The sequence below is a fragment of the Cylas formicarius genome, unplaced genomic scaffold (genome assembly GCF_029955315.1).
Source record: "Cylas formicarius isolate icCylForm1 unplaced genomic scaffold, icCylForm1.1 PGA_scaffold_4__25_contigs__length_36172078, whole genome shotgun sequence".
NCBI lineage: Eukaryota > Metazoa > Arthropoda > Insecta > Coleoptera > Brentidae > Cylas > Cylas formicarius.
In genome coordinates, this window is record NW_026844334.1 from 20213308 (window position 1) to 20239131 (window position 25824).

Below are 25824 nucleotides of genomic sequence, written 5' to 3' on the forward strand. Positions count from 1 at the left end.
GTGGTGTTTCAGAAATAAGATTTTCTGCTACTTTTTATACTTTGCATATTCTTATTAATATAAGGTTTATTCTAACTTATAAACATGCATGTCATATTTGAAAATCGTCTGAATCGTACTCGACGAATCGACAATTAGCGAGAAAATTGAATTAATTTCGTTTTTTATATAATACCCTAAAGAGATGCAGCCAATCTCTTTAGGAAGTTCTAATAGACCATACAATGCAGACCATCCAGTATTAGGCATCAAGGTATTCAATGCATAATCAATAAAAAACCAATATCTTATGAATGACAGAATACTTTTTCTTTATTTTACAAATTGCATATAAAACTTAAAAAAAAGTTAGAAAATAATCAGAAATAATCAAAGTAAAGTGAATGGTTTCCAAAGTCATTCTCCACTTTGCTCACTATCTTCAGATGAAGTTTAATAGAATTTCGATGATTGTCAAAAAATCATATTAATTTTTCAAATTCGAGTTTTAATATTAAGTTGATGGAATAACTTTGAGACACTTTGAAATTTTGAAAACATTATATAAAAATCACAACGTTCCTAACCTGTAACTCATTTCCAATGTACATTTTTGTCAGCTTCGTGTTATTTTTCACATTTCTCGTCTCGGACACTGATACGATTGATTTAGTACAGACTATTTAACCGGATCTTATCAATACAAAAAAAAGTTCGAAATAAAAACCGCAAAACACAATCAATAGCTTCACGGATTAGTCTCTCTGCGGCAAGGGACTGTCAACAAACGAAAGCAAGAAACGAGCAGCTTATACTCATAAAGTTAGAAACCAGAGGCAATTAAGGATCGAAATTATATCCACTAGGGCAAACTCGGAGAAATTCCATAATAAAGATATAAAGAAATATCATTGAATGAAAGACTTCAAGGGGCGGTGAGCCATAAAATTACATTTTCCGCTTGTAGTTGCCAAACTAGCTGAAACTAACCAACACACAGAATGCACTTGCCGAACGGCAGTCAGTTTTAGTTGGGCTACTAATATTTTGCAGGCGCGTGGCAATAAAATCCCGGCAATTAATTTATGTCCAAGCACATTCTGTCACCGGAGTATGGGGAGAAAATTGGTGGCGATGTTGAGGTTTAAAATTATTAGATTTTCCAGTTACCGTTCTACATGAATTGGTTTAGCCAGATGAGTTAATCTTGTTTTGGCTAATGGAAGAGATATGATTTCGGAATTTATTAGAAAATGTATTTTAGAGAAGTAATTGTCAACTATTGAGTTCCTTTTAAATAATGAAATAAAAAACCGAAATTTTATTTTGAAATAACACAAAAACAAAGTTCTTAAGTGGTTACAACATACCTGTCAATAAAGAAAGTGAATATGAACCACAATGAAACCCAGAGAATTGAAATTTTAATTTTTATTGGATACGGAAACAAAAGGAGAACTCAAGAATAAGTTTGTAATTTGTATAAAGGGAAATATCCAGAAAATTTATAGTAATAGGGCATGGAAAAGGTCGTCTCCAGTCAGGTCGTCAAAGAACTAATGAGAACACAAGACTAAACCTTTTTTTCGAAGTTGAGGATAATCTCCAACGTGCATCTTTGGAATTAGCTTTAAATAATGATGTTAGCCAACGAACAGCTTTGTTTGTATTAAAAGAAGAAAGGTATCACCCATACAAGATGATATTACTACAGGACCTGGACGAATATAATTCCGATCGCAGACTACATTTTTGTGAAAGTATGATAGAAATGTACAACTTAAATCCAATTTTTCATCGTCAGATACTGTTTAGTGATGAAGCCACGTTTTGTTTACGTGACACGATAAATAAACAAAATTGTAGATATTGGGTTACAAATAATCCTCAACGAATGAAAGAAAATAATACACAATCCATAAAAAATAAATATTTGGGCAAGGGATTTTGAATAACAAATTTATTGGAACTTATTTCTGCGATCAGAATGTTGCTGGAGTCCGATATTTGCAATTTCTTTAAAATGCTTTTTAGAAAACTTCTGGATTCCTCTTGCGTTGGTTTTTGTTGAGTCGAAATAGCTAGCGTTTCGCCGATCCTGGCTCGCATTTTACTCTGTACCTGCTTTTATATTGTTTGAAGAGAGCGGAGCTAAATGAGGGACATAAACACCGCCTCGGATAACTAATTCCCATATTGGTGACAGGTAGAGACCTGAGTCGGGTTAAGATTGTTAGGTTGCTTATAGATTTCTATAGACTCTTGGATTTTTCGTTAGTAGAAGAATTGACTACTGCAGTTTTATCGAATAAAATTTTATGACCGGTGTCGTGATTGTGTTCGGCAACTGCTCATGAGTATATTTGTCTTAGTCTTAAGGCTCTTTCATGTTCTTTGAGTCTAGTTGATATTTTTCGCCCGGTCTCTCCAATGTATTCTTTGCCGCATATGCATGGAATGCTGTAAACTCTTGGCATCTCAAATGGAATTTTGTCTTTGGCGGATCGAAGATGTTCATAGTGGTAATCTAGTTTTGACGTTATATTTCTTTAGAACTTCTGATATGTGGTCACTGATGTTTTGAATATAAGGAAGAACAACAGTGGCAAATGTGGCATTGCTCTCGGTTTTATTGCTGTTGGAAGGTTGTGGTGAAGTGTATTTTGTGATAGAACGCTTAATATCTTTAATGTTAAAATTATTAGAGAGACGAGCAGAGGTAAGGTGTTTTAATTCTGGATTCAATGACTCGGGCTGAGCTCCATTTAGCTCCGCCCCCCTCAAACAATATAAAAGCAGCTACAGAGTAAAATGCGAGCCAGTTTCAGTCAAGCACTGAAGAAACCAATAGGATGATTGGCGAAACGTTAGCTAGTTCGACTCAACAAAAACCGACTCAGAAGGAATCCAGAAGTTTTATAAAAAGTATCCTTTTTCAGTTTCTTTGAAAAATGACTTAATGCCAGATAGACAGATTTGGTTTCAACGGGATGGTGCTCCGCTCTATTTTGCTTGATAAGTGTGTGAATATGCCAATATGGTATTTTCCCGACAGATCATTGACAGAAGGGAATCAACAGAATAGCCTGCGAGATCTCCAGATATTATTACATTGGATTTTTCCCTCTGGAGATATTTCAATTCAAAAGTGTATAAAGAAAAACCACAAAATTTATAGATTTAAAATTTAGAATTAGCTCATAAAAAGTAAGTGAAAGTAAGTTATACGGTATGCTACATGAATTAGGCGTCAGGAGATTTCGAAAAATTGTTCTATTTAAAAAAATTTTTTTGTCAAATCTACTTTTTAATCCACTCTTCATATTTTCCATTTACTGCACAAAAAGGGGAAAGAAACGATTGTGATGGAAGTGTGAGAATATTTTTCTTCAAATTCAATACCTGATTTTTAATAGTATATTATGCAACAACTTTTTAAGACAAAAAAAGAATTAAACGTGCTTTATGTAATGCATATTACCTCTTTAAGTGTTTTTATCTTTGTCTCTTTGTTCTTTTTTTTATTTAAAATGTATTGTTATTTATATTTGTTGTTATATTGTAAAGTAGTGTTTATATTTAATTGTTCAACTTTTTATACTTAAACTGCATTTTTAATATTGTACAATATTATTACTCTGATCTGCTATAATGCACTTTGTACAAAAATAGTTAACAATAAATCTGTCTATCTATCTATCTATCTATCTATCTATCTATCTATCTATCTATCTATCTATCTATCTATCTATCTATAGTATGCAACACGTTCGGTAAACTTTTTAACTCACTCGTTTATTAAACACTCGCTTTGCTGCGCTCCTCTCGTGTCAAATAAACTCGTCAGTCAAACGCCGTGTACCGCACTTCTTGTGGGTACATTTTTGCAAAATAACACGAATATGTCAAAATTCAAACCTGTGCGGTAATATTCCGGAAATCTCCTAAGTGGCTCGAATCCGTGGGACTCGAAACTCACATGGCAAAGTGACGCTTCCCGCACGCTAGATCGGTGTGTAATTAGGCATTTTACAGACAGGAGTAGAAAAAGTATATTATTCAACACGTTTGGTAAACTCGTGACTCAAATGTCGTTCACCGTACTTGTTTCATAATATACTATTAAAAACCAGGTATTGAATTTCAAGAAAAATACTCCCACACTTCCATCGGATCAGTGGGACACGAAACTCATGTGGTAAAGTGATGCTGATATTAAAAGTTAGAATTTACAAATTTTCTCTATTTTTCCTGTGTCGGTTGTTGATAAATCGAACTTACTGACGTTTCGCTAGGATGATTGGCGAAACAACAGCAAGAGTAATCTAAAAGATTTGTGAATAGTATTATAGTCTGTGTACGTCAATAGATATGCTAGAATTAGAAACATACGAAGTTGTTTAAATTTTATTAGTATCAACCAAAGACTGATGCATTCATGTGCATAATATATATGTTCTGATTGTTAACAAAACTAAAACGCAAAAATAAATTATTCTTTCAAGGTTCAAAATTACATATCTTAAACAGATTCGAATTCAAAGGGTATTCAAGGGTATTAGGGGGTATTAGGTTAACAATCAATAAAATAGGAAAAATTCTATTGCTTATTATTGTAGCAATTTGCTAATAAACAACTGATTCATTTATTCGAAAATGTACTACCCCCCACTTTGAATAGCAAGAATCTAAACACTAGAAAATATCGGCCTATGCATCTTATCCCAATCTTGACGATATTTATCAATAATTTTGAAAACGAACAAGGAGATTCATTACAAAAAAAGGAAAAAAAAATAAATAAATTAAATTCTCTTTTAGGACGTCGTTTAAAAAAAAATAGTCTCGGGAAGCCAGCATGTTCTCAAATCAAAGGAAGGTGGTTTAAGCCAGCATTTTTCAAAACATTTGAAAGTTATTCAGAATTCAGGAGCACAACAAGGCAAGGAAAATAAACGAGTTTCGTTCGACCGCGCCCCCGACCGCCATTTAAATTCGAGGGTTAATTTCTTTACTTTAATTACACAACGCCGCGACATTAAAACTTATATTCGCCAGAAACTTCGACAATTATTATCTTACGTAGGGCCCTTTTTAAAAACTTACTTGGCGCTCGGGCTAAGCGACACTTATTACAAAAACTTTATAAAAAAAAGTTCAGATAGTAGACGAAATTTTTAAATTGAGAAAAGTTTCAAAGCAAGCAGGTAAATCTTATACTTTATCGGCCGTATACAAGGCTACAAACCTTAACTTTTGCTTATTTACCCAAAAAAACTGTTTTTTTTTCCACATTTGCACTGAATTAATGTTGAAAATGTAATTGTTAATCTGTTAATAAGGTGAGAAATCATACAACATAAAATTTGAAACCTAAGCAGATAGAAGGTGTGCGGAAATTAGACGTCAATATTTAAACCACACAAATGTTATTATGAACAATTTTTTGTCGATTTTACAGTAACGGTAAAAGGATAAACCCTGATAAATATTTTCGAAACCTGTAATTATCTTTACCAAAACTTCAACTATAAAATTCAAAATCTGACGTTTTCAACACTTCTCTTCTCGTACAGAAAAACGGTTTGGAAAATTTTATTGAAAAGTGATCTTTTTATTGGTCTTTGGTACAAATTGATGCAAATAAAATAACACTAAATAACACTAAAATAAGCTATTATCTTGATTCGGGTTTAAAGGAAGTCGTCGGTTGGAATTACTTCCTAACGTTTCGCTAGCACGAGTGGCGAGCTTCTTCAGAGGTCCTTCCATCTCCGATGTTGGACATAGACCGACGATTTCTCCTGCGCAGGTTGTATTTATGCCGATTGGTGGTGGGCGGGGCTTGTTCCGCTTCGGTTGGTCTCGGGATGTCGATCGGTACTGCTCGGGCGTTCCTAAGGATCGGGTTCCAGATTTGGTTGAGTCTAAGGGTCTCCTCCTTTCTGTTGAAATTGTGTGGGTGTTTTTGTATCTCAATGGCTTCCCTGACTAGTCTGCTGTGATAGCCGTTGACCGATGCTAGTAACTTACAGCTCTTAAAGTGTATCCTGTGTTCCCCGCTGCCCAGTGTGTGTTCAGCTACTGCAGACTTCTCTGTCTGTCCTATCCTGCAGCTTGCTTTATGCTCCTTAAGTCTCGTTCCCATTGATCTCTTGGTAGTTCCGATGTAGATCTTTCCGCATGAACACGGAATGCGGTAGACTCCTGCAGCTGAATGTGAGTCCCTCTTGTCCTTCGCTGACCTGATGGTCTGCTGGATCTTCTTTGTAGGCTTAAAGATTGTTTTGATGTCGTGTCTTTTCAATACTCTGCCAATCCTGTCGGTGACACTCGGAATATACGGCAGATATGCGTGGGAGGTGGAGGGTCGTTGTTCGGTATCCCGTGATCTTGATGATCTTGAGTTCATTGATCTCTCGATCTCCCTCTTGCTGTAGCCATTTGCCTCGAACGCAGTTTTCAGGTGTTCAAGTTCCATCTGGAGGTTCTCCGCAAATCCTTCGGGCTCGTTCTGTCAGGGTTCTGATAACCCCATACTTTTGACTTGGGTGATGGTTGGATAGAGCATGCAGGTATCTGTCCGTATGGGTTGGTTTTCTGTACACTGTGTGGCCCAGCTTGTTACCTCGCTTCCTCACTAGTACGTCTAAGAATGCAAGTTGTTGGTCATTTTCAGTCTCCATAGTAAACTGGATGCTGGGATGCTGACTGTTGAGATGCTGCAGAAAGTTGTTGAGCTTGTCCATACCATGTTTCCAAATCACGAAGGTGTCATCCACGTACCGGAACCACGTTGCTGGCTTGTACTCTGAGGTCTCGATCGCTTTTTTCTCAAAGTATTCCATAAATAAGTTGGCTATAACCGGGCTTAATGGACTTCCCATTGCCACTCCGTCCACCTGTTCGTAGAAGTTTCCCCTCCACACGAAATAGCTACCGGTCAGACACACTTCAAAAAGTTTGCAAATATCGACAGGAAATATCCTGTTCACCAGGTCCAAGCAACTCTTCAGAGGTACTTTGGTAAACAGTGAGACGACGTCGAAGCTCGCAAGGATGTCATTTTGTTCAATATTGATATCTTGATTCTTGCGCACGAAGTCGATGGAGTCCTTGATGTAACTGGTGACGTGTCCTATGTGTGGTTGGAGCAGCGATGCCAAGTGTTTAGCCAAGTAATACGTTGGTGATCCGGGTGCGCTAACTATTGGTCTTAACGGGACATCTACTTTATCTATTTTATCTACGATATCAGAACCCTAACAGAACGAGCCCGAAGGATTTGCGAACCGGAGAACCTCCAGATGGAACTTGAACACCTGAAAACTGGGAGATCGAGAGATCAATGAACTCAAGATCATCAAGATCACGGGATACCGAACAACGACCCTCCACCTCCCACGCATATCTGCCGTATATTCCGAGTGTCACCGACAGGATTGGCAGAGTATTGAAAAGACACGACATCAAAACAATCTTTAAGCCTACAAAGAAGATCCAGCAGACCATCAGGTCAGCGAAGGACAAGAGGGACTCACATTCAGCTGCAGGAGTCTACCGCATTCCGTGTTCATGCGGAAAGGTCTACATCGGAACTACCAAGAGATCAATGGGAACGAGACTTAAGGAGCATAAAGCAAGCTGCAGGCTAGGACAGACAGAGAAGTCTGCAATAGCTGAACACGCACTGGGCAGCGGGGAACACAGGATACACTGTAAGTTACTAGCATCGGTCAACGGCTATCACAACAGACTAGTCAGGGAAGCCATTGAGATACAAAAACACCCACACAATTTCAACAGAAAGGAGGAGACCCTTAGACTCAACCAAATCTGGAACCCGATCCTTAGGAACGCCCGAGCAGTACCGATCGATATCCCGAGACCAACCGAAGCGGAGCAAGGCCCGCCCACCACCAATCGAAATAAATACAACCTGCGCAGGAGAAATCGTCAGTCTACGTCCAACATCGGAGATGGAAGGACCTCTGAAGAAGTTCGCCACTCGTGCTAGCGAAACGTTAGGAAGTAATTCCAACCGACGACGGCCTTTAAACCCGAATCAAGATAATAGCTTATCAACGGGCCGCGAAAGCCTTAACCAATTTATCTAACACTAAAATGTTTGAGTTGTTGGGTACACAGAAATTAAATAGTAATTATTGAACCAATTTTGAATTGGCCTTCTTGTTGATATAAAAATGATATTTTTATGTTAACGCAAAAGCAGAGAAATGCAGATAGTACAATCACACAAAGTGAAGTATCTGAACGGCGATTATTGATTACTTAGTTGACCATGGATACAGAAGACCACTCTGAAACTATAATTTGGAATATGCATTTAATTTAAATGAAAATAGAGCTACAAGGAGTATTCTAACTGCATCCAGGAATACCGCGAGGCAGTTCCAGTTTCACACCTTTGAAGCATAGAATAAGTATCATTCCATTATCTCTTTCAGTTTAGTAAATAGATAAGAATCCCTAAAATGTCTTGCAAATGTGCCAAATTTTATTTAAATATCTTCAGAAGTTAGGAAATAAAAACAATGCAAAATTGTGATAACAGTATATTATGCAACAAGTGTGGTAAACGGCATTTGAGTGACGAGTTTATTTGATACGAACTGAACGCATACTATACTTTTTCTATGGCCGTTAGTTTTTGGGTGAATTTTTGCAAAACAACACGAATACGTTCGCTGAAGTAACCGTCAGAATTAAACATTAAATTACTCCCAAACTCGTGCGGAAATATACTAGAAATGTCCAGAGGAGCTCGGATCCGTGGGACAAGAAACTTACGCACTTACGCAGCTTTCCGCACGCTAGATCGGTATATAATTAGTTATTTTTCAGAAGAGAGTAGAAAAAATACTGTAAATATGACATTTACGCTGATGACACCCATCTCTACTATTAATTACGATTGAACAACTTTCTTGGTATAGCTACGGACGATCTCTTAAAATGAAATCCAAATACATCATCGGTTTTTGGTAACGACCGGCAGATTAATTATGTGCGAAGAAACATTGAAATCAAAATTGATAACCCAACCTTAGTAGACTCCTGCAAGACTATGGGCTTAATTGTAGACTCAAAACTAAAATTTCGTCATTGTTTGTCTCGCGATATAAAAAAATCCTGTGTGATAAGCCTATGCCATCACAACTGAATTAGTCTATACTGCCTTGATATTGTTGCAAAATATCGCATTCAGAAAGTGCAGAATTCATGTCTTAGACTAGTAATATGGAGTCAGTCGCAGAGGTCATATAACACCATATTTAAAAAAATATGGCCGCAACCTTTTTCTACTAACTTAGAATAAAACACCGCCTTACCTGTACAACCCGGTTTGTTTTAGAAGTGATATGAATAATCGCAAGGGGGGCTCTTGACTGTTCTTCAATATCGTAATGATAGTTTCAAAAATCGTTTTCTTATAATGTAGCTTTTATTCCAAATAAGTTTAATATACACGACTTTTTGCAATCACATTTGATATGGAACAGAATAAAGAAACAAATATTACTTGCCCAGTAAATACATTTCATACACTACACCCCCGCCCTCCAACCCCAAAGGCCACCCTCCTAATACTTTTATTTGTATTTCGCTTCCCTTCGTTTTTTTTTCTTTCTTCCTCTTTGTTTCTTATAGTTTAAATTTTTATTATGACTGCGCTTTATGTTAATTTTCTTTGTTTCAAACTAGGGCTTCATCAGTATCTGGTTGTAAAGATGTCTGCTTTTTACGCCCATTGTACACCATAATATATTCTTCAGTTCTGTAAGTACTTGGTATATTGTATATTTGTTAATATGGATAAGCAGTAAAGTTATTATTATTATTAATATATTATTAATGCCATTTTTTTACTCACTCACTATATTTCTTGCTTGAATAACATTTTATAATTTTGTCAGAAGTCACATGTCAATTTTCTTTACTATTTGAAAGCCACCTCATTCCAAGGTACAAAATAAAAAAAAATGAGAGCATCAAAAGTAGACTCAGCAGTTGTTTTGTTTTCTTTCATGACGGAACTATTTATTGATTTTAAAATGAAAATCAGCAGCAAATGCAGCAAAGTAGAAAATGTCCGTTATTCTAATTTGTTGTCAGAATGTTTGTTACCATATTTTGAACTAACGTAGCAAACAGTGTTACCCCAGTGATTTCGTACGCATGCATGATCGAATCTTTAGCCTTTTCTTTGCGTACAACCGTGATAAATAAATTTTCGCTTAACAAATCGCCTCAGAAATTTTATAGACGTTCTAATAACTCGATATTTTCTTGACGGCGAAAGTTATATAAATTCGCGTCCATTGTTTGCCCAATGTGAATAGCAGGAAGCAAGAGAATCGACGTTAAAGGAAGCATAGACGGATGCTCATCGATCGTCTTGATCTATACGTTATTATTATTCTTCCCCCGGACCGAATATCAATTTTTAGTGGGAAAAGATTTCAACAAAACATGTTGCATTATTTCCGACAATTCTTAATTTATCTTCGATATTGATCTACAGGAACGTTGTCTGTTCACGAAGGAGTTTTTGTGGCGCAAGAATGATGATGAAACTCTGAATTCTTTTATCGATATTCCAGGCACAATTTCCCTATAATTGGAGCAGGAGTGGCAAAATACATCCATGTATACGGAGTGTTTCAAATACCCATTGGCTCAAACTCACGTAAAGTTTCGAATCGGCTGTTGCCCTTATAATTCTAAATTCCAAACATATTTATTAAAAAATCAGCCTTAAATACATACATACACTTCATTACTGATGTGAGTTACTTTTTCCCATTGAAACTTCACTAATGAAAAAAAAATTTACTAACACACAAATACGGAAACAGAGAAAATTAAATAAAATAGTCCGAAGGTATCCCTTTCTCGCACACTGGACGCCTTTAACAGTACTGCGCCGTAAGTCGGATCTTTTAATTACATTTATTACCATAATTGCTAGAAATAAATTTCCCTGGTTCATCTGCTGGAACCCATATCCCTTCTTTAGGGTCATGTATAACTAGGGTAGCGACCATTTTATCATAGTCGATTAAAATATCTACAGCCCGAATAAAGTTTTAATTATTACCAAGGAAGGTTGACATTTTCAAGTGATTTTCTTCAATCGGAGGTTAGATTTGTCAAGAAGCAGACTCAGGCGACAATCCAAGGAGAGACTTTTTTGGCATATGACAAATTCTAAAAATCCGTAGGAATTTCCAAACACAGAAAAAAAAACGGCCTAAATGGGATGAAAAACGAAACGAGTCGATATGGAAAATTAAAGAAATAAGTATCGAAATCTTAGGCAAAAAGGCTAATCTTATTCCGCTCGTAGTTAGGTCAAATGAATAAAACCCAGTGGATCGATATTTAGTAAATTTTAGTTTCCATATTGTTTGCAAAACGTTATTTTTTGACAGAACAAACAAGTTGATACGTGATTATATATACCCCTTGTTTTTGTTTGTAAAATTTTTCGAAAAGATTTAAAAAAATAAAACTAACCGACATTTTTTTTTATTTCTTGAACTTTGTTCAAATCCCAATAATGACAGTCGAATTTGAATCACTCTATATATTCTAAAATTGCCAGCGCAAAATACCGCGTATATATATATGATTGGAGTTTTGGAGAAAACTATCGGGGGGTTATTGGGTTTTGAAAGTACACACTCGTGACATTATTTGCTTGACTGACTGACCCGGGACTTTGTACTTAAAGCGGTAGGGAACGTTTAAACAATGGATTTCCCTATTAGTGGAAGGTTGAATTGAGTTGAGTATCGACAGAAATATCGAACCCGTCGTGCTCCAGTTTTAATTGGTGAAATATTAGCGGCAGTCATGTATAAACTCAAAAGCTCAAGCTAGGAACTACTCTAAAGTAATGCTTTTGACTAAACGGCAATAATCCCTACTTGTGTATTTAATTAAGCCAATAGTTGCAAACACATGAAGCAAAAAGGCAACAAACCACCGAAGCCATAGCTTGCGGTGCTCGTGCGTCTGTTAAAGGTTAAGGCTGTATTAATTTAGCAAAATAAAGAGCCGCAAGGCTGTTGACAGGCCAAACTGTGAAGAACACTTTTATACACTGATACATATGTGTTCAATATCATTTTTGTCATACCTGAAATTTGTCATTTTTTAAATCTGTAAAATATAGTGATTTTTACGTTTTTTACCTTCTGGACATTCAATTTTTAATTAAAATACGCAAAAATGTTCGCACGACCCATTTGCAAAATTTTATGAGAAACTATAGCGATGGACTTCAATTAGAACTGTCATATACCGGGTTTACGACATAATCCGGTATTTAATTTTTATAAAGGTCTAACCGCAGGTCTATCTCGCTTGGGTTTCTCTTTGTCACCCTCAATAAATAGATTTGCAATGCCACAATGATGTTCCAGAACCGTACTTCGGTATTTCGTGCATACAAATGCTGAAAGCTGACTGATTTCTGTAGAGTTTCATAGGTGAGATTCCTCGCCAATTATTAGTCCATGCAGTGAAAAATATATTCTTACTTTAAAACGTTTATTATAAATATAGATGAACAATGTTAGGAATATTTATTAGAAAAGTTTTTCTACGTCAAAGTAATCACACTCCCCCACATTAATTATTAATTCTGACACTCTTCGATGACATGTTCTACACATTTTTTGCAACTAGAAGCAGATATTTTTTCTACTTCACTTCTAATTAAGTCTATTGCCCCAGAGCTAAATTTCAGCGAGGTGTTGTTTCTTTTTAAACTTGGTTTCAGCGGTCTCCATCTCAGTTTAATCGGATTTAAATTGCAGTGACATGGTGATATGATGAATCCCGCTCCATGGTCAACTTGCACACATTATACTTCTTATCAAACGTTCCCTTCTGAAGAACTTTCAATTACTGCTTCATTGTGTAGGAATTTTCAAAATACATATCATTTTCAAGCAAAAAATTTTGAAGAACTTCTTCAGTCAATGATGGAATGGAATGGTTTGGTGGAATATTGCGAAGCAATTTTTCAGAAAACCATTTTTCAAAGATGTCTGCTGTCATGTCAATCTTTGCTTCTTTGACATCTTTTGCAGAAAGCAAGAAATCGTTATATACCCAACCAGCTTGAGAGGCTACATGTAGTATAATGATTCCTTTGCGCCGCGAAACTGGCACATCCAGCGGACATCAAACCAGGTCTCATGTAAATATATGGTAGGTACGTTTTTCGCACTAATTTCTTGAATTTTTCTCAAATCTCTCGTCCTCCATCAAAACCTCTTATTGATGATTTTGTAATAAAAACCAATTCTTCGTACGAACGCACGCAAAGTATCTTGGCAACATGTTCAAACTCTACGTAAAGTTTTAATTGTTAAAACAATATTCTTCTGATATGCACCACTATTTCGGCATGGTACATATCAAGTATACATCAATCTTTCCGCGTTTTTATTTCTTGGACACCATTCATAACTATGTCATGTACTGTGGCATACAGTGTTTTTTTCATCTCGGACGTTAATAATTTTGGCAGCAACCGGCAAATGTGTCCGAGTCTTTCATCCATTTGAATTTGACGGATGTTCATCATCAACGATTATTACGCAATCGACCACTTATTCGTCGCTGGACATCGCAAGTAAAAAATAAATTGTAATAAAATGTATATGGTATCTCAATAAAAATGGGATACTGAATCTTGAAAAACAATTGAATAACAATAAGTTGGGAAGTGCCAATTACAAACACAAGACGGAATAGAAGTACCTCCAAAACTAAGAAATACTGTATCATAAAACTGACAGCCTACTCCGATTTCACCACACCTCCACAAATCAACCAATAGCAAAGTGGGAAAACATTCGTTACGAGTCAATTAGCTACATAAGATTTTGTATTGGTTTCCTAGGAAAATATTTTAGAGTCATTATGCAAACCCTTAAATTGGAAATCAACAAGCTATCTAAAGTGTTTTTAATATAGGAGATTAAGAGAGTAATCGAGCTACTTCAAGTAGGGACTGTTTTAGGAAGATTTATAAAAAGCACACTAATATGAATTAAAATAACAAATTAATCAAAGAAAATTTTCCTACACTTAAAATACATCATTAAATATTCGCTGCGTTCGTATGTAAACAAACTTCTTGCGAAAGTGCCATTTGTAAAGCTTATGGCATAGTTCGATCATGAATACTAATCCATAACAGTTTTCAAGACGTTCAAAGGAAATTAAAATCATTTTTTCACTTTTTTCAGCAAATTGACGTCATACACCGATGTCCCAACAAAGAACCCATTACAGAAAATCAACAAAACCAACAACTTCATCTTGCATCAAAATTAAAATTGTAGTCATTAATTAAATAATTAACTTATCGATAATTGATTAACGCCGTACACACAACTACGTTTGTTGTTATATTTTTAATCGCCAATTAGGATAAATGGGATAAAAAAGAACGAGCACCCCAAACGAGGAAAACAAGAATAAATAGACAATGAATTCTATTTACTTCATTTCGCTTCATCATTCGGAAAATCCTTTGTTAAACTCTCGCGCGCCCGAAAAAGAAAAGGGAAACCCTCTCCTGGGTAACATCTTTTTTCCAATTATGTGGCAGAACGTATATATTAAAACGAAAACGGAACTTTTGGTTCAACGGTTGCGGAATTTAATTCCGAGTTCCATATCCGACAATACTCTCCCGATATCATATTGAATTTTCGTTTCAAACAAGTTATATATGACGCAGCCAACGCATTTGCAAAACAATTTGGTTCAAGATAATTTAATCTATCAATTATACGGGAAACACACACAGGTGCCTCTAAATTGAATTTGGTGCTTACACATGCACGTAACGCATTTATTTTGTAGTGTAATGGGATTAAATAATCTTCCGGCGAGATAGACGTTACCAAACATGCGCAAATCCATAACAAGTTAGTCCGCACTGCAATGAAAATCGAATTTTATTTCCCAGATATCGCGTGGCTTAACACAATGTCTTTCTACGGTTCGCAGTGTTTTCGGAGCGCGAGCATTGAAGATGCCAAGTGAGATTTTGGCGAAACGTCTGCAGGATTCCAGTCGGAGTTCAACAAGCGAACGATATCCCGGAATATAGTGTCATCATATATATATATATATATATATATATATATATATATATATATATATATATATATATATATATATATATATATATATATATATATATATATATATATATATATATATATATATATATATATATACCATACTTTACAGTTAAGGTAAATCATTAAAAACAGAAAGAGAGCTTTCTGACAGTGAATGTAAACAACTATCGATCTATAATTCATCCTTTCCAAAGTTGTACTGTTTGCCTAAGATCCATAAAACAGATATCCCCCTGAGACCAATAGTAAGCTCGATTAACTCTGTTACGTACAACATATCGAGATTTATGGCCAATATCCTTAAAACTACGTTTACAAACACAAATGACTATAATGTAAAAGATTCATTTACCTTTGCCAACATGATCAGCGGTTACGTACTCCCTGACAATTATGTTTTGATTTCATTCATGTCGTATCGCTCTTTACTAATATTCCTCTCGAATTGGTAAATCAGATTTTGGATAATGAATGGAAAAAGATAAAAGAACACACTAATCTTACAAAGACAAATTTTTTCAAACTTATAAAATTTATTTTTGATAACACCTATTTTAGTTTCAATTCAAAATTCTACAAACAAATTTTTGGTACCCCAATGGGTTCTCCCATCAGTCCAATAATTGCTACCCTAGTATTGGACCATTTACTAGATCAAATTATACCCAAATTACCTTTCAAATTAACTTTTATTTATAAATATGTTGACGATCTTCTTTGTGCGGTACCATGTGACCAAACAGATATAACCTTGAGTATTTTTAATTCTTTCAACACCAACCTACAATTCACAATTGAACATGAAAAAGACTCCTATGTCTCCTTCTTAGATACCAAGGTTATTAGAACTAACAAAAATGAAATTATTTTGGATTGGTACCAGAAAGAAACTGCCTCAGGTAGATTTATTAATTATTATTCCTCTCATCCACAGAACCAAAAATATAATACAATTATAGGCATAAAAAACAGAGTTACACATTTGAGCCATGACAGTTTTGTTCAAAATAACCTGAAAAAAATTTTCAACGTTTTTGTCAATAACGGATATCCAAAACATATACTTAAGAGATTAATCTATAACTCCAACACATTTGACGGTCCAACAGAGAAACCAGACGCTCGGATGTGTTACAGAAAGATACCTTATATTAAAAACCTCACAGAATCTATCATAAATATTTGACTACAGCAATCCAAAAATTTTGCAATGTGTCAATAATTATAAAGCCCGATTGTTTCTTGAAATGTGCCATATTAACAAAAACAAAGATTCAATTAATTACAAGTCTGATACACAACAAATAAGCAATATATACTGTAACATTTTTCAGTTAAACCACAGATAATGTAATGTTCGGCCACCGAATAGCGTATTCGCTTTGCATTGTTGATCCACGGAGTAGGTTATTTTGATGCCCCCTTTTTTTTTGTCATTATTTAGATCGATTGTTTTTTCTCTTTTTTTTTATTGTTTTTTTTTTTTTCGCTACCCCCGTTAGCGCAACTTTTGCCTACCATTATTAAGAATTGTATACTAAGTGTTTATCCGTTTGTTTCATTATGTCGCTTCGTTCATTTACCTTAACTGTAAAGTATGGTTTTTGAGGAACTATGTGGTAGACTCTAATTTTGTAAGTATTTCTCACGATTGTTTTAATTGTCTGTTATATAGTTTGACCTGTTGTTTTCATTAAATTTTAGTTCACTCCTGAAGAAGTCAACAAATAAATTGACGAAATATTGAGTGTTAAAGAAAAAAGGAGCTTTCTATTTTAACCACGGACCGCTACCCGATATCCTTTGAATTCAAATAAGTTTAGTACGGTCGATATAAGAAGAAATTCCAAGTGTTTATATATATATATATATATATATATATATATATATATATATATATATATATATATATATATATATATATATATATATATATATATATATATATATATATATATATATATATATATATATATATATACATATATAGACCTTCATATCCATTAACATCTTATTTGCAAATTATAAATTGACTGGCGAACAAAAAAAAATTGACAGTTGAAATTAAACATCATTAGGCATCATTTAAACTAGCTGACCAAGTTTGAACGATTTTACCTTTTCCATACCCGTTTTGATTGATTTGACAAAGAATCACATTGGAAATTTAATATACACTGATGTACAAAATATGGAACAGTTACTATTAAATATATTATTAATTACCAAAACCAAAACAAAACAATTTCATCCTCAAATCTGGTCAAAAACGATTCTATTCATAATTAATTACAATGGCAATAAATTATACATTTTGTTTCTCTGTATGTAAACAACAGGGCGTCTAATTTCATATGTGTACCTATGGCCCATTACTAAAAGACGCCGGCCATACCTCAGAAACCGTTAGGCCTACTACAAAAAATTATAGCTAAATCGCCCAAGAAAAAAAAGCTTGAAATTAATTTCAGGTTCATAAAATGGCCGCTGGGGTGCGTAACCTCTACTGTAAAATAGAAAAAACGGGTTTTCTCAAAAATATTCCAAATTAACGTCTATAACAATTAGTTTTAGCTTAATCTACTCTAGATAAGGAACCTTTTTTGTTTGAACTTTTTTGTTCATCTCATCAAATTAAGGGTGGGGGAAGGGTTGCTTTAGAAAAAGTTGAATAACTTTTTTTGCCTAAAACGATTTTGAAGAACTTAGTTTAGTTTTAAAAAGTATTTATAGGAGCTTCGACTGGAATGGCAATACCACGATATTAATTCTTTTACGAGTCGGTAGGAGATGCTTCATGTCAATTTTTATGATTTTCTCGAAAATTTCAAATATAATACTATAAATATTATTAACTGGGATAAAGGAACGTAAAAAAAGACAGCAAGTAGTGGAAACGGCATGGCAATATCGTTTTTTCCTTCTGAGATATAAATAAAAATTAATTTAAAAATACTTCTTTACATAGGTATAATAGAAGCAGTATTAGAGATAACCAAGAGATGACACTATGACGGGATGAATTATTCAGAAAATACCTCAATAAATTGATGTCTGGGTTGGTTTCCATAATAAGTCCGCTCTGGTTTATGATTTCTAACGCCATGAAACTGATTTTAATTCAAACAAAATCTAACAATAAAGAAAACCTATCACTAAACAAAATACTACCATACCAACCGCTAAGCCTACTTAGTTATTTTACTCTTTTCTCCAATATTGACAATACATGTAATATATTAATAAATTATATTGACGATTTGTTTTTTACCTATTACCGATTATTGGCGATTATTGTGTACAAATTAGAACAAAATCAAATTAAACTCTAGCAGAAAATATAAGCATCCTACGTCACGTCTGTCGCCCATTACTATGCTGCGGTTGGAAAATATATTTAATAAACACATTTTTATTTATATTGCAAAGGGGAGAAATCATATTGCCATGCCTTTTCCATTGCTTTCTGTGTTTTTTTACGCTCTTTCATATTAGCTAAAAATATTTATTAATAATTAAATAATTAGCTGTTTTGATATAAAACGTTTGCTACCGATTCGTAAAGAATTAATATTGTGATATTGACATGTCAGTCGAAGCTCCTTACTTTTTAAAACTAAACTAAGTTCGCCGAAATCGGATTAGCCAAAAATAAGTTATTCAACTTTTTCAAAATTAATATTTGACCCTTCCCCCACCCTTAATTTGACGAGATAGAAAAAGATAGTTGAAACAAAAAAAATCCCTATCTTGAGTCGATTAACCCGTTTTTTCTATTTTACATTGCCAATTTTTTTTGTCTAAGTTCTATGACTAACGGTTCCTGAGATATGGCCGGCGTTCTTTATTAATGGGCCACGTGGTACAATTCAGTAAAATTTTTATTTTTAAAGAGAATCAGTTGATTTTTTTAAAATGCATTGAATACTTCTTGTTATCCCTAAAGCGTTCCAAAAAAAAAAGATTAACCCTGTTTTGCCAGATTTTAAATAAAAAAATGAGAATATGTTTTATGAAAATAAGGGATATATAAAAAATATCAATTTATTCTAGAGCTCCATTTTTCATGAGCTTTAGGAATCGTAGGAAGCAGTTTCTAATTCCCTTAAAAAAAATCAAGCAATAAATAACAATCCAAACAGTTGTTACAACTATGAGGGCTTTACAACATAGAGCCACTAACGAGCAAGCAAACAAGACAGCATATATTTTAAAATCTCTAATAATGCCCCCAACAGAGTTAAACAAAGGGATGGATATCTGAGATCAAGTGTCAATATATTATACTGACCGCCCTAAAAGACTTAACATTATAAAAAGAAAAAATGTTATTTAGTACATAAACTGCGTGGATCATCTTTACTGCCATCGACATAGTTAAAATTAAAACAATTGTTCGCCTCTCACAATACCGCAACATATTACATCACACCAATTGTTATCATGAATTAATTTTAATATTTTTACGACAATTGATTAAACTTGATTGTCTTCGATATATTTCAATAGGATTTCAATTAAAATTTCTTGAAACCTAGTATCGTGATAGTGACAATTACATAACTATGAAAAAATATAACATGTTTCTAATTATATTTCTAACGAATTCTTGATACATTTTTTTTTTACAAATGTTCATCAAACATGTGTCATTTACAGATTCTTTTGGAATGGTCTTAATATATAACAGCATTGTTTACTTTTAGCTCATCAGACTTCTATATCAAAATTTGGTTCTCGAAATAACCTGTCAACAAATTCCCGAACCGTGTATTTCATAAAATATGAGATTTAAAAGCTACACAATATTAATTAATGGCATTATAGAATTACATTTATTGTTCTTTTTCAGTCCGGAGGGCAAATCCGACTACAACTCCAATCTCTAAATGCGCTTTTCATGCATCGAACGAACGATTTGAACATTCCATCGCATTACGTACCTATTAAACAAGTTTAATATTCAAAACTGTTTTTCATTTAAATTATGCCATTCATTTTGGGGTTTAAATTTGCCTCGTAATTTGGCGAATGCGTATTATAAAACAAATTGTCGGGTTGTTACGAAACAGTATCAACCCCAACAAACTATTCGCTCACGTTTGCATAATACCGCGGCAATTATTTAATGTTTTATTTTTATACCATTTTGTATTTATTTAAATTGTATGCGTTTTTGTTTTGGGTAAACGCAAATTGAAATTATACAAACAAATAAAACCGCATTAAGAATTTATTTGCAGAATGAAAATTGATGGAGTTTATTGAATATTATTTCTATGGTAACCAGTAAAAACATATTGATGCCCTAGCGACGGGATCTAAAGCTTTAGCAGTAGCGCAGAATTTTTGCAAAATCAACTCTATAACAAAATAAAGAAAATGTAGTTTCATCTGTAATATCAATAATTTATCCAATGCTGATTCTAATTAATTTAAAAAGTTCAAGATAAAATGTCAAGTTTTAAAAAAGTGTAAAAGTCTCGGGAAAATGCTGCTAACAAACCAAGAACTATAAACAACTATTCAATAATTCAGATCGAGACTTCTGGTAAGAGTTTTTATTTTGCTTTTGTCAAATAATTTCATTTTTATTTTAAGTTATTTTTTTCATTTACCTTCATTTAATTATAATAACGGTATGACAATAAGGTAAATAGCAACGTGCTGCCGTCTAATATTTTCCTTTCAATACGTAATATAAATTTTGATCGTAAATATATTATAGAATATGTAGTCGACAACATCACCTATTTTCAAAATTTAAGGAAACGTGTTAAGAATTCAGTCAAAAAGTACAAAAATATTTATTCTGTAATATTTTTTATTTTAGAATTTCTTTATTAAATTCAAAGTTATGTTATAGACAACAGAAAGTGTTATTTTAATAATGTACAGGGGCATCCAGAAAGTATATAATGATTTAATATATATTTTCTATTCGCTTCTGTAGAATACCTGATTATAAACTGATCTAGAGTGTGGAAAGCGTCAGTTCACCAAGTGAGTTTCTTGTTTCCACGGATCCGAGCCACTTTGGGCATTTCCGGGATATTACCGCATGGGTTTTTAGAGATTTTACCGCACGGCTTGAATTGTGAGGGTCATGTCAGTGAATTTATTCGTGTTGTTTTGGAAAAATGTGCTCAAAAACTAACGGTCGTAGAAAAAGTATAGTATGCAACACGTTGGGTAAATTTTTAAATTCACTCGCTCCGCTCGTGCCATATAAACTCGAAATTCAAATGCCGTTTACCATGCTTGTTGCATAATATACTATTTACCATTTTTCTACAAAAATAAGGCAAAAAAATCATTTAAAAAAGTAATAATATTGATGAAAACGCTCATCAAAATCCTATTGGACTGAATTGTTCTAATCTACTCGGAATTAAAGGCAATACTCATTATTACAAATAACACTGCAAAAAGCGATTGACATCCTGTATCTCGAAGTCGGACGTTTTCTAGCACACACATGAACTTTTATACTCAAAATAGAAATTTGTGCTAAATTGGCAATTTCGCCTATTGTGTAGAATTTGGAAACGAAAATGTTAGTCAATGTCCGTTTTGTACGCCCCTGGTAGTAGTCGAAAAGGTTTATTTACAAATGGACATATTTATATACACTTTTAAATAAAGTACGCAGATGGATAAAAATGTTTTAATTTATTTTTTCCGTCAGAATCCTGCCACTAAATTAAATAAAAGTGACATCAGGCACAATAGAATTGTACTTATATCTCACATTTATTTGGACAATGTACACGACTGCAACTGACGTGAATTGTAAGTAACAGAATCGGACTGGTCTATGTCGCAATAACGGCGGTTAACCCATAGAATTCGGTATTGTAGACATCGTACAATCTAAGAGGCAGCCTGAAATTGTCATTTGCATTTGTTGGATATCCGCCACCGCTGCGTGCATTAATTATTGCGGATCTGTAATCAACGTGTAAGTGCTGGAAATGAATTAGTAGAGAGAAATCGACCGTATGCAATTTAGGAAGAGAACCGTCGCACATTTTATTTCGCCGTTATTTTACAATAGATGAAAATTGATTTTTGCGCTGTTAAAAATTAGAAAAACTGAAGAAACTTCAACTCTATTATAATACTAGTAGATGTATAGTGCCGATATAAGCAACAGAAACCGTACATAACCTCAATTTCCTAACCCCCCCGCAGCGGGGGCCCCCCGCGCGTGGCGTCCTAGTGTCCCCCCTGTCTCCCAGAGTGCGCTCCGCCCCCCACCCAGCTTGTGTAGCGTCCTGTTTTGCCCCGGTTCCGCCCGTCGCTGCTAGATGTCGCGCGCTTGTGTAGCGTCCTGTTTTGCCCCGGTTCCGCCCGTCGCTGCTAGATGTCGCGCGCTCCGACCGTCGTAGGCCCCCCCGGTAGAGGGCGGTGACGGTGCGGCGCGGTGACGCGGTGGATCGGGAGGATAATTAAATAAACTTGAATTTTAATACATTTTATTTTATTTTATTTATAAAATTGGTCTGGCGAGGAGTTTCTTCTTCTTTTTATGTCGATTCAGTCGACCATCCCATTGTTCCTGTTCCTTGCGTTGTTCTTCTTCCCGTTCCCGGAGGAAATCTAAATACGAAGTGCACTCCTCGCCGTCCCACTCCGTCGACCACCCACCCGGGTACTCCTGCTGCTCCTTTGTTTCTTTTGATCCACCGGGTTGCTCCTGCTGCTGGTGATGTTCCCTTGTCGTTTCATGTCGTACCGGGAATTCTAACCCCCGGTACTCTTTGTGTGATTTGAATATGTGACGCCCTAAGCGATGCGCCAACATAATATGCGACTTGTCATACGGACAAACCGCGATTTTTTCTAGAACAAAACAAAGTATGATATGTAGCGTTTCCTATAAAACACACATTTTTTTTTTAAACAAAACTTCCAAAAAGGGGGGTTATCAAATAATTTTAAAAATTGTTTTTTAAGTTATACGCGCATACCAAAATTCACGTTTCAATTCACTGTCATTTAAATGTAAGTGTATTATTGTCAAAAGGGCAAACTGCAATTTTTTAGTACAAAAAATAAACAAAAATATGTATATATTTCGCGTTTTCCCCATAAAACGCACATTTTTGAAACAAAACTTTCAGTAATTTTAAAAATTGTTTATTTTTTAAAAGCCAAAATTCCCTATTCACTGTCATTTAAAAGATATTAAAAACGCTCAATTTAATTCGATTATTATTGTCAAAAAGGCAAACTGCAATTTTTTAGTACAAAAAATAAAACATTTTTGAAACAAATTTAAAAATTGTTTATTTTTTAAAAGCCAAAATTCCCTTTTCCATTCACTGTCATTTAAAAGCTATTAAAAACACTCAATTTAAATCGGTTATTATGCAACGTAAAAAAGATGAGTATCATATTTTAAAACAGGTAGAAACTAACCAAAAAAGTGATAACCCAAACTGAAACCCACAAGAAAAGACGCGCACTGTATAAAGGTAATTAAAATATAAAACTTACCAGTTGTAGGGTCGTAGGGAAATGGACATCGCACTTCTCTATTCATTGCACTGAATATAGTCTATAATACACATGCAACGTATTTATACACATGCACTCCCTTCCATGGTTGAATTAAAAGTCGAAAGGTCTTCTACCCACAAGCACCAACGCCGATTTGAATAGACGCGATGTTGTCGCCAGACAACCGTGCAGGTAGAAGTCTCAAGGTCAACACGCTTTCACACGGGAACGCAACCGTTTCGGACGTTGGACGAACGTATGTTGCCGCAAAAGATCAAGGCCAACTTGCTTTCATTTTTTACAATCTCCGTATGGGATGTGGAATTTCAAAACGCGCCGAGTCTAAATGTCAAGTTGTTTTGCTTGTTGAGAATAATAATTAATTGCCCCCTTTATATTTGCTCCGTGGGATTAACGTAATGGGAAAAATTTGTTGCAACGCATGTGGAGGTGTCTTCGTTTGTTAACTTTTAGAAAGTATTCTCGCACCGTATAAATACATCTCATTTTTCTCTGTTTTGTCAGTAGTTGTTTTTGGTATTATTCGTGCAACGTGGAAGCTAACTTAGTGGTTTGGTGTTCGTACAAAAAAGCAGTAAGTACCTTTTTTATTGTCTTATTTTAATTCTTTAACATTTGTTATTATTTTATAAAGTTCCTAAAGATCATCTTAGTACTCTCAACCCGTAACCGCAAATAGAATAGCAGCAATCTTAAGCGTAAGTTTTTTTTATTTTTTTAATTTTGAGATAAAATAATTAATAATAATTTATAGATGGACTTAAGTCAACTGAATCAAACCTGTCTTGCAGAAGGTGATTTTGAGCAGCCGATTGTCAAACTGCATGAATTGCCGATAGGCGTTCCGTTTAAAATTACTAGAGCCAAAATTGTTAATACAAAATTTGGCAATTCCGTGTTGCTGCAATTAGAAAATTCCGTAGTATTTCTTCCTACTCGCGTGACAGAAGCTTTCCGTCCGAGACTAGAACACTTTGCGTCGGGGCAGTACAAACTGGTCTACGAGGGATCCAAAGATATTGGAAAGCCCAACTCTTTAAAGAAATTCAAAATAATTCAAAATTAATCAACATATTATACAGGGTAAGTCTTATTTACTGTTATATATTTAATAAACCACGATGCGCGTAAAGCAGATCATTCATAGAGCGCAAATCTTAATTTTAACCTTACAAAAATTAAAAAAGCATATTTCCGACAAGTTCACTCTTAGAGATAGTGATGTGTGGCTTAGGAGACTAAATAAAAATATTGAATCTTGCAACCAAATCGTTTCTAACGAAAAGGATTTCTCTATTGGGTTAAAAAGAAAATTACAAACTACAATTCAACATCTGAAAGCTATTAGAAAAATTATTCTTAATTATCAACATAAGCATTTTGGATTGGGATTACAAAGTAGTAGCCGCGAGACAAACACAAATGAAATGGTTGTATGGGAATCGGTAGCGTCGTGTTTCCAGGGAAGAGTTCAGACCGGTGTCATAATTAATTTACTTCATAAAGATTTAATTCAATTTTTAAACGATTCTCGTCCAATATTTCAACAAAAAATTAGTCAAATTTTAAAGAAATTTTTATTGCTGAAAGTAAATACCACATTTTGCGGTGAATTTATTAAGGCAAAAAATGATGTCCAAGGCGAAGTTGATGTTAAATATCTGAGTACCGGAAATGCTGTAGTTGATTTAGGAACAGAATTGAATGATTGGTTTGTTGAAAATGTGCAAGATAAAATTTTAAATCAAATGTCAGAGTTTCAGGAACGTGATTCCGGGTGGGCTTTAAATAATATTATTTATTTAGAGATTAACATTAATAAATTTGAAATGGGTAACGGGTCATCCTTCGTTGAGTTGCCTAAAGAAATTGCGAATAAAAGGGCTTGTATTAACATTAGAAATGACGATCAAGCGTGTTTTTATTGGTCAGTTGTATGCGGACTCTTTCCAGCACGTTTTCGTCAGTATTTACCCTCTTCATATCCATACTACAAAAGTGTTTTGAAAACTGAAAATTTACAAACACCTATGGAAATGAATAAAATAAGCAAATTTGAAAAAGACAATGATATTTCCATCAATGTTTATATCTTAGAGCTTAATAAAAATGAAAAAACTAG

General features: G+C 34.4%; 2 protein-coding genes across 2 annotated transcripts in view; both read right to left on the reverse strand.

Moving 5' to 3' along the window:
- The window catches only part of LOC132701041 (uncharacterized), a 180091-nt gene that overhangs the window by 106568 nt on the left and 47699 nt on the right, over positions 1-25824 (reverse strand). The gene's annotated exons all lie outside the window — the stretch shown is intronic.
- Positions 22669-23817, reverse strand: LOC132701324 (uncharacterized). Its single transcript, XM_060669129.1, has 2 exons — positions 23679-23817; positions 22669-23021 (listed from the first exon to the last, which is right to left on the reverse strand). The coding sequence occupies exons 1-2, from the start codon at positions 23722-23724 to the stop codon at positions 22669-22671; spliced, it is 399 nt and encodes a 132-aa protein (XP_060525112.1). The 5' UTR covers positions 23725-23817.